The sequence below is a fragment of the Tachypleus tridentatus genome, chromosome 13 (assembly GCF_004210375.1).
Source record: "Tachypleus tridentatus isolate NWPU-2018 chromosome 13, ASM421037v1, whole genome shotgun sequence".
Taxonomy (NCBI): Eukaryota; Metazoa; Arthropoda; class Merostomata; order Xiphosura; family Limulidae; genus Tachypleus; species Tachypleus tridentatus.
This window is the reverse complement of record NC_134837.1, coordinates 38,610,213-38,620,981: the sequence shown is the minus strand read 5'-3', so window position 1 is coordinate 38,620,981 and position 10,769 is coordinate 38,610,213. Positions and strand designations below refer to the sequence as shown.

At 33.9% G+C, this 10,769-nt stretch overlaps 1 protein-coding gene across 2 annotated transcripts in view; it reads left to right on the top strand.

Annotated features, from left to right (window-relative positions):
• The first annotated feature begins 3,331 nt into the window (after positions 1-3,331).
• Positions 3,332-10,769, top strand: part of LOC143238067 (acetylcholine receptor subunit alpha-like 1) — a 28,694-nt gene continuing 21,256 nt past the window's right edge. For both annotated transcript variants that reach the window (XM_076477997.1, XM_076477996.1), the window contains exon 1: positions 3,332-3,724. In XM_076477997.1, the coding sequence (XP_076334112.1) occupies positions 3,515-3,724 (210 nt within the window). In that variant the 5' untranslated portion in view covers positions 3,332-3,514. The remainder of the gene's footprint in view (positions 3,725-10,769) is intronic.

Genomic DNA, 10,769 nt, shown 5'->3' with positions numbered 1-10,769 from the left:
GTTGCATACTTTTTTTCTTATCCAAAAAATAATTTTTATACCTAACAGACATGTTAGTTACACATGCATTTTTAATACAGGATTTTTTCCACAGATTTATAAATTACGCAAAATCAGTAATTTATTTCAACAAAATAAGAAATATAATTGTTACCCCTATAGTGCAACAATTTCACGAAAAGTCTGAGACTAAAACTGTCACTGGGTCCACGATAAGGTTACGGGCTTACAATGTTAAAATCCTGGTTCTTCGTGGTGGGAAGAAAGCAAATAGCCCATTTTGTAGTTTTGCGTTACTACAACAGTCAATAAAACCTGTTTATCTCATGAAAAAAGGAACATATCTGAGAGGAAAACTGATTACTGGTATAGCTGTATCTTAAGAGTCATTGTAATAATCCATTCTATCAAGGCAGAGCTAATGATATTGCGTCAAAGAGTGATTAGATAGAATGATATAAGTTTTAATTGTAGCTTTTAGAATTGCCATAGGTTTCTTTGTTTTGTGTTTGGGTAAACAGATACGAAATACAATACTTTTTAGGAAGATAATCTCGCAAATGAATGTCATTAAAGCAAAGTTTTATTTGTTTTTCTATTGGGAAGTACAGAGCTACAGAATGATGTACTATCAGGGGGTATCAAACCTGAGTGCAGCATCAAAAGCTCTACTAACCGCTGAGCAGAGAAAAGGTATTAAAACAAATATTAGAAGTCGATTCACGAATGAGTTTTTGTACGGAATGAATCAAGTTAAGTATTATCGCTAAAGTACTAGTATTCATATTTCTTAATCAGGACATATGTTTATTTGGTTTATTTTGCATAAGTTTTTATTATTTTTTTAATATCTATGCTCGACACGGTTCATGTTACAATTAGAGCGTAGAAGCCCATGTTCATTGTCGTTGTTTTGAATTAAGCACAAAGCTACACAATGGGGTATCTGTGCTCTGCCCACCACTAGTATCGAAACCCGGATTTTAGCTTTGTAAGTCCGCACACATACCGCTGAGCCACTAGGGGGCTGCTTATTGTCATACAAAAAAATAATAATTAAAATTGTTCTAACCAAAAACAAAAACATCATAGACAAGAAGTACAATATCAGAAATTAAACAGATATAATTTTTTTGTCAAGATGAACTTTGAAATAGAGTTTTTCTTTAAGTTATTTTCTTACTAATACTTGGTATTTTTATCTTTGAACCATTACATCATTTATACATAAGCATCATGGCCAAGTGATTAGGGCGCTCGAATTGTGAGTTTGAAGGTCGTGGGTTAGAATCTACGTCCCACCAAAGATGCTACCTTTTTCACCCGAGGGGACGTTATAATGTTACATTCAATAGTAAAAGAGTAGAGAAATAGTTTGCGGTGGGTAATGATGACTAGCTTCCTTTCCTCTAGTCTTACACTGTAAAATTAGGAACGACTAGCGCAGATAGCTCTCGTGTAACTTTGCGCGAAATTAAAAAAAACAAAGTATTTGTTTAGCAAATACTTTATATACATTTTTCTAGTTTGTTATAATTCAAAACACAAGCTGAAACAAAAATAAATCAAATAAAAAGCGCTACACTAACTGAAAATATCCCAGGGTGCAAGCTGTATATTTATATGGATTTAATATATTCTTATTTGTTACAGAAACTTTACTTAAAATTTCCAATAAATATTTTTAGTTATGAATAAGGTCATATAAGAACTTGGCACTACTTTATGCGGACGTATACCTTGCTGCATATAAAGGCTTGTTTAGAACATGATAGTCACAGCAGACTTGGTGAATGGATGGTGGTTGGGACATATACTAGTTTGTTTGAATAGCTGAATGAGACGCTTCATTCTGCTAGAGTTTATTTGCTGTGCTGTCAATTAGTGCCTTTCTACCATATTAGGGGCTGGAATGCTTGTTTCAAGAGGAAAATTTTCAACTTACTTATCCCCAAATGGTAGTACATTATTTCCTTATTTTTATTTCAATTAATTTTCTTCTTTACTTGGGAGAGCAGACACCTTCCCACAACTGTCTGCAGGAAGTGAAGGGTGATACAGATGTGAGACGTTGTGGGCTTGAGCACCCACATCTCCCTCTCCTAATTTCTAGTTCTCTATCTATTGCTACTCTTTTATTTCTTATGCGAGACAGGCGAATAGAGATTAAGACTGATATAGACAGTGTATCCCCACTGCAGTGTGGGCACTACTCTCAGTCACCTCCAAAACCTAGGGTACATCTTATAATCCCACATTATAACTTGTACCCTGGGATATTTTCAATTACTGTAGAGTTTTTTATTTGTTTTGTTTTTGTTTCGGCTTGTTTTTTGAATTACAACAAACTAATATAATTAGTCAGAGGTTTAGATTTGCTGTTTTTAATTCAGTCTTTCCTTGTGAGTTTGCTTACATAACTTTATTAAAATGTAATTATTTTCACTAATATATATTTTCCTTCTATTTATTTCTAAACTTTTGTTACCTGAAGAGTTTCTGTATTTTGTATCCAGGTTATAAGAAAACATAATTTAAGAGCTTGAAGAAGAAAAAACCACTTCATTGTGGTTATTTTACGAGATAATTGGCTACTCGTAAGCACAACTATTACTCTGTTGTCTCGAACACAAGTATAAAATCAATTAATCTAGAACATTTGGAAGTAACTGACTGTACAAGAAATTAATTATTTAAAAAATAATGAAAGGAACTCCTGCTAATGACGTGAGCTAATAAGTTCATCTAGTACGAATCGCTCGTTTTCTTGTATCAAAGTTTGTAGAGTTACGTAGAAATCCCAGATATACTCTTGCTCCGTTCCAAGTTGACAAGATCTTTCTTAATCAATAAAAAGTCTGTATTCTGTGATTCTTTGATGGTTATAATAAAGCACTATCATGTTCTTGAAAGCAAACTGAATAAATTTTAATCGGGAAATAATTGTTTCTAAACTAATTTAGATTAGAATTAATGTCACACCACGAAAAAGAGCAACATGTGTTTTATTTTTACTTAGAATTTTACCTTACATTATGTTTTTATTTAATTATATAATTGATTTAAAATGTAATAAGAATTTAATTTTTCTCCACGATTGCGCTTTTTTTGTTGAATTTTTGAGGATTATTAAATTCCACGAAATATATTATAGCATTAAAGTTTTCACTGCGATACGTTATTCAAGACACTTATTGAATTGTCGTATTTTCAAAGAAATAAATGAATTATTCATAGATGTTACTTCTCTCAGACATCCATCCAAGTCGAAAGAATTTGGGAAACAGATATGTCATTCTCCCATCAGAGGGCGCATTAGTCGACCGTCGCAGTTATTTCGTCTATCGATCAAGCATGCGAAACAGAGATACTGGAATTGTGGCGATTTTGTGCAAAAGCAGAGGGTTTAGAATTTTTGATGTTTTAGAGTCTCTTTCCAAGAGCCGATTATTTTAGCCATACAAATTCGTAAAGTGCGCGTAAAATCCGGGAAACAATACGTTTTTACAGCATCATGCTAATCCAACCCCAAATTTTCGTGGTCGTCTACCTTACGTCATGGCTGCTGCTAACAGCACCAACTCCTGCTACAGGAAACCCTGATGCTAAGAGATTGTACGACGACTTAATGAGTGGCTACAACCGTCTTGTTCGACCTGTCAGTAATAATTCAGATACCCTCACAGTTAGAATGGACCTCAAATTATCTCAACTTATTGACGTTGTAAGTGTTTCTGTCTGTGTTGCGTAACTATAAGAAAAATATTATTACTGTATTTCAGATTTCGTACTAAAAGTACATTTTCTTCAGCAGAACTTTTTTTTTTTACTACAGGACATTTTCAAAGATCGCCCAAAACACCAAATAAATCGTAACGATTAATTCCTTTAAATAAATGCTTTGTTTTGAATAAGTTTTAGCTTGAAGATTATTTTCCTATTTTATACAGTATTAACTTTGTGATCCTTGTTTAGTTTGTTTCTTCTTAAGTTGAACTTAAGATTCATTTGATTTACTAGAAAATGTTTAATTGGAGATTAAATCAATCATAAGTGAACGAAACCCATTGTGTAGGTTTTTGACTATCAAATGATAATTAGTGTTAACTTTTTGTGTAATGGATAGATTAATAGATACGTTAGTTCATTAAATAAGCAAACACAAGTAGATTATGAAACATATGTTTAATTTAATGAAGTAGTGTTTCTTCATCTTTTGCTTATATTTTATGTGCTTTTCCCCTTCAATTTATTTGAACTGTCTTTTGAGTCTGTTTGTGTACGATGCCAGCTCTTATAACATTATTATCAAAGTGACAGAAAATGACTGATGCTAAGTGCCGTTGAAGTCCTTTTTACGGTAACTGTGGCTATATATACATAGCGTCTTTCTCAGTGTAAGCTGATCCGATGTTCTTCCTATACCCAGTAACTGCTCCTCCTTGAATTATGATCTTGTCTTATTGTAGCAAATAACAAACCGTGGTGTAAACAGAAACTTGAGAATGTAGGGCTTTAGGTTCCATTTTTTTAAAACTTTGTTAGAGTTCTTAAGTGTGCAGATTAATATGAGAAAACAGACAGTGTCTAATGAGAAACGTAGTTTCAAAACTTACACCTGTTTGTTTTGTTACTTGAGGTATCTGTACAAAGTACTCAGAATGAAGTTGTTGAACCCATGTTACCTTTTGTTGCAATGGAGATATTACGAAAAGACTTCATCAATATTCTATATTTTAAAATGTGACAACTAATGTTGCTTGTGTTAGTAAATATATCCTGTAATTTATTTTTTACACTTAAATCACACTGATTAATGGCATTTAATGTACTTGATAATTCTTCTCGGAACCATTCGGTATTACTGAAGTTAATATCAAAACGAAATTCTAGATGGCAAATACTATATCTACACAAAAATAACAGTTCAGTTGATAAGTAATCTGATACTTTAAATGTGAACTATTATTGAGTAAAGTCGATAAAGGCATTTAAAGAAAAATGCTATAACTGAATTTTGTTAGCAATACAACCCAGGATTAACTGTGGGAATGAAGTTATGAGTAAATCAGTAGAGCTGAAAACTAGGCTTAGGTTAGTATGTAAGGATGAGCAGATTGGCTGATTGGACTTTTTTGTCGGATCAATTTAGTAAAAGAAGGGATCTTTTTGGAATGGATGGTTTGTATTTAAATAGAGTAGAGCCTGGCTTGTTTGCTAAGGCTATAAACTTAGCTGTAAGGGAAGTTTTATACTATGACTTATACAGTAGTGAGGACAAGGAAAAACTAAATGTAAAAAGAATAAGAGGCAGAGAAAGGTTTAACATAAGGAATGAGCAAATAAGTAGTTATAGAAATAGGTTTAATTACTACTATTGTAATACCATAACTGTAAGACATAAAACAGATTATATTACAGAGTTAGTAGCAATGGAAGATTTTGATATAATGTGAATATATTAAACATGGTTAAACATAGATGATTTTGGTGACAGAAATGTCTTTGAAATACAGGGTTATAACCTGTTTAATACGGATCTAGTAGTAAAGAGGGTTGAAGAGGTGCTTAATATGTAAAACGTGAGTTACATCCTGTCGAAATTGAAGATATCGAAGAGAATAAAAAGGAAATCGAATTCATTTTGGCTTCTATTAATGGATATAAAGGGGAAAGGCTTTTAATGGGAATTTGTTACAGACCATCAAATGTTACTGATGAATTTAGTTATGAACTTTACAATGATGTTAAGATTTAAGCTATTAATGAAGTCATAATTATGGGTAATTTTAATTTCAGGCATACAGATTGAGAAATGCTTGAGTCAAATCGTTAGGGAAAAAGGTTTATGGAAACTGTTCAGCATGACTTTCTTCATCAATTATTCAAGAAACCTATTAGAAACAATGCTATTTTAAATTTATTGTTAACTTCAAATGTAGAAATGATCGATGTGGTGGAAATTGGGGAAGAAATCGATGTAAGTGGTCGTTTCTATTTTAGATTCGATGTTTTGCTGCATATGGAGATAAGGAGTAATGACGTTTTTATTACAACTTTAAAACAAAAAAAAGCAAATATTGAAGGGATGTGACAAGAATTATCTGTTGTGATTGGGAACCTCAGTTATTTGGAGACACTCATCACATGTGGGAAGTTTTTAAATATTCATTGTAAGCATATTCCTTATAAAAAAAAGGAGCAGCTACAAGTAAAAACACCAGGTTGACTCACAAAGTGTTAAAGATATAAATGTAAAAAATAATCATCATGAATTTCATAAATTTAAACTGACTGGTATCATAAGAGGTTTAGAAGATTATAGAATATCAAGAGAGTTTTTGAAACAAGATATTAGAGCATCAAAAATAATGTATGAGAAAAGGTTGACTAAAATGTAAAAATTTACAGTAAGGGTTTCTTTAAATATATTAAGTGAAAACAAAATGTTATAATGGAGGTAGGACCCTTGAGAGATGATAAAGGAAGGCTTGTATCTGATGGTTATGAGATTGCTGTATTATTAAATTCTGTTTTATTTCGGTCTTATTAACGACAGTTTAAACAGTATTCCACATCTTGGCCACTTGATAAATGGAATCGAGAACGAAAAAGATGACTGCATTAATTCTGAGCTGGTTAAGAAAAGTTTGGTTAGTTTAGAAAATAACAAGATTCCTTGGCCAGATAGTATTTTGCCAAGAGTTTTGAAGGAGGTTAAACATTGAATATGTGAGCCACGTACTACTATTTTTGACAGTTCTTGAATAATGTTCACGTACCAGAGTATTGGAAGTTAGCAAGTGCAACTCCTCTTTTCAAGCGAGGTGTTAAAATTTGTACCAGTAATTATAAACCCATTAGTCTTACATCAGTTGTGGAAAACCTCTTCGAAAGTCTGTTAAAAATGCTTTACTAAGTTATTTAACAAAGTTTAGAATTTTATTGGATAGTCAACATGGTTTCACCAAGGAAAAATCTTGCCTTATAAATATTTTGACATTCTTTGAAAAGGTAACCACTTGGTGTATGTGGATTTTCAGAAAACATTTGACGACGTAACACATAAAAATCTTGTAAAAAATTATCTTTATAGGTATGAGGTAATGAACTAGCAAACTGGATAGAAAAAAGGCTGGATGGAAGAGTTCAGAGGGCTTCACAAATGGAATTCAGTCAAACTGGGTTAATGTAACAAGTGAGGTACCTCAGGGCTGAGTCTTAGGACCTTTATTTTTTTAACTTGTATCAATGATATAGATGAAGAAATAGTTAAAAAATTACTTAAATTTGCAGATGATATACTCTTCAAAAAAATAAACGCAAAAGGCAAAATATGAAACACATTGTTAACAAGTTTATTCCGAATAGGTCTGTATGACACGTGTGAAACTTTGCACATTCACTGTTGAACATCCAAAGTCTGCAAAGGTGAAGAAGTCCACGCTCAATAGTTGACGTTTAACATCACTCAACGTCAATAACGAGTATGCCCCCCCGTGAGCATCAATAACTGCTTGGCATCTCCTGCCCATGGAAGCGATGAGATGACGAATCATATCCTGTGGAATGGCTGTCCATTCAGCCTGCAAAGCTGCTGCAAGCTGAGGTAGAGTCTGCGGTTGAGGTTGTCGCCGTCGCAGACGTCGGTCCAACTCGCCCCAAAGATGTTCGATGGGGTTTAAATCTGGTGATCTGGAGGGCCAGGGAAGAACGTTGATGTTCTGTGTGAAGACGGGCGTTGTCATGTTGAAAAACGTCGTTGACGTTCAACATGATGGGTTGCACATGGGGCCTAAGAATCTCATAGACGGTTGCGTACGGTCTGATCGAAAATCCTACGCAGCCCTGGTATGGTTGAGGCAGTAGACGTCGCAGTGGTGGTCCTATCCCGAAGGTGACGTAACCGAATGTTGCGATCTTGTGCGGGCGTGGTCACACGAGGTCTGCCAGATCGTGGACCGTCACGAGTTGATCCATGTTGTTGGTGACGATTCCATAGCTTTGTTATGGTGCTTGGGTGGACATTCACAGCTCTGGCAACATCTTATCGAGATTCGCCTGCTTCCAATTGACCAATGGCGTTGTTGCGTTGTGCTTCAGTCAGTCTTGGCGTAACTGTATTGCGTTTCAGTGGCATAACACTGAGCTATGGAAACCGAGAACCCGTCACTTGTATAGGGATTTTGCACATGTTGCACTTGCAGAACATGCAGATCTCTTAAACAAATTTATTGGACACGCATGCGTTTTGGCGAAAAATCCGATGTTTTCCTCCGTTTTCGAAGTGCACAACTTTTATTGTCATCTTGGCCTGACAATCAGTGCCTTAACACGTGTAACATCACATACTTTGAACTTGTAACGTATTACATATATTTCTCTTTAAAATAACAAAATTATTCCTTTTGCGTTTCTTTTTTTGAAGAGTATATTAAGATCTTGACTGTTGCTGTGAAGAAGATGCTACAGATTTACAAAATGATTTAGATCATTCAGTGGGTTGTGTAAATAAATGGCAGATAGGTTTTAATTATAATAAATGCAAGATAATGCATGTTGGTCATCATAATTTGAATTATAAGTATAACTTAAATAACCTTAACAATACCCAGAAAGAAATGAATCTTTGTGCAATATTCGATCCGTCTGTAAAGCCATCCAGTTTTGGTGCAAGTGAGAGTGCAAATAAGATTTTACGTTGTATCTACAGAAATACTGAATATAAATCTAAATAGGTTCTAATTTTACTGTGCAGGCTACTGGTTAGACCACATTTGTAGTATTGTACTTAGTCTTGGGCTATTTTCTTTAGGAAAGACATTGAATTGTTGGAAAAGATTAAGAAAGGGTTTACTAGAACGTTGTCTGGGATAAAGGGGTTGTGATACGAGGAGAGGCTGACATCTCTCAAATTATTTTATCTTGAAAAGAAAGTTAAGTGGTGGGATCTGATGAGATGTTTAAGTTTTAAAGGGAATTGATAAGGTTGATGCATCATCTATTTTTCTTACTTAACAGTCAGAATAGTAGGACAAGGGATACAAGTATAGATTTAGGCGGGGTAGGAATCATCTTCAGCTAAGACAGTTTCATGTTTCTAATAGAGTAGTTGGACTACAACGTGAAGTTGTAACGAGAGTAGATTTAAGTGAGTTTAAGAAAAAAACTTAATAAGTTTATGAATGATCAGTGCTTGCTTTAAATTTACAAAACAAAACATTATTTTAGTTTAGTTGAGAGGATAAAACAACCGAGATAGGAAAATGAGTCTCATAGTGTCCCAAAACGTTATGATATGCTAAGTATGTTTTGTGACAACGTAATGAATTTTTTATAACTTCTTCCCTCAGGGTTATATTATTGAATTAGAAGTTTCAAGTTCAGTCATGTCTTCCGTAAAAGATCGGGTCCGACATTTTTGCATTTTGCAAGTATTCTGTTTAACTTTTGAACGTTCAACTAAACACTCTGTTCCTTTTTTCTTAACATAAAAAATAAAAAGTACACAACATTTAAAGCATCATCTCGAACATTTTTTGTCGTATTATAAATATTTGCCTTATAATGTGAAATTCACCATGCAACTAAAGAAAAAAATACAGTTACGTGTAATTCTACAGTATGTCAACAAATTGAGAGATGTCCTTTTTTTTGTTATCAACATAGTATCGTAATATGGCCTGGCATGGCCATGTAGGTTAAGTTGTTCCATTCGTAATCTGAGGGTCACGGGTTCGAATCCTCGTCGCATCAAACATGCTCGCCCTTTCAGCCGTGGGGGCGTTATAATGTAACGGTCAATCTCACTAGTCGTTGGTAAAAGAGTAGCCCAAGAACTGGCGGTGGGTGGTGATGATTAGCTGCCTTCTCTCTAATCTTACACTGCTAAATTAGGGACGGCTAGCGCAGATAGCCCTTGATAGCTTTGCGCGAAATTCAAAACAAACAAACAAGCGTCGTAATACGTGTTTATGATAAGTAATAGAAATTTGCTTAAAGATTTACACTACGTGAATAAGATGTCAGACTCCCTCTTTTTAATCCAATTAGTAAAATAATCATCTTTTATTTAAAAAATATCATAGTAATGACCTCTTGTACGATCAGATTTATTCATTACTAGCTGGTGTACTCAATTGTTGGATGGATGGAACAGCCACGTTTGTAGCAAAAAATAAAAAATTGTGGTTCTGTCTTTTTTTTCTTAGCATAATAAACGTTAAAATTGCAAAAAAAATACATAAAGGTACTATCAGTACTGAAATGAAAGACATAATGTTTTAAATAATTTTACCAATATGAAATTAGCAGTCTCATGACCTTACTCATGTCTTCCTCTATCACTGTGTCAAGTTTGGTGCTGATTGATTAAGTAATGTGGAAACGTATAAGGAACAGATATACTTAATATTGTTTGTTTATTTAGAATAAAGAACAAAACTAAAGAGTGGGCTACCTGTGCTCTGCTCACCACTGGTATCGAAGTGCCGTTTCTTGCCTTGCGTGTTCTCACACACACACCGTTGTGTCACTGGGGGTCACACACATATATATGTATTGACGTTTATTTATATAGATAAGTTTAACAACAATGTTTATAATTATTTTCTCTCGAAAACAACTTAGCAAGTTAAGATAATTCTTAAATATTTAGTGTAGTTAAAATGTCTTCTCCAATGCTACCAGGTTTGTGCTTAATACTACAGGGTGTTCGGAAAGTCACTGTGCACTTTATTAACAGACATGTTTCAATATAGAATACAGGA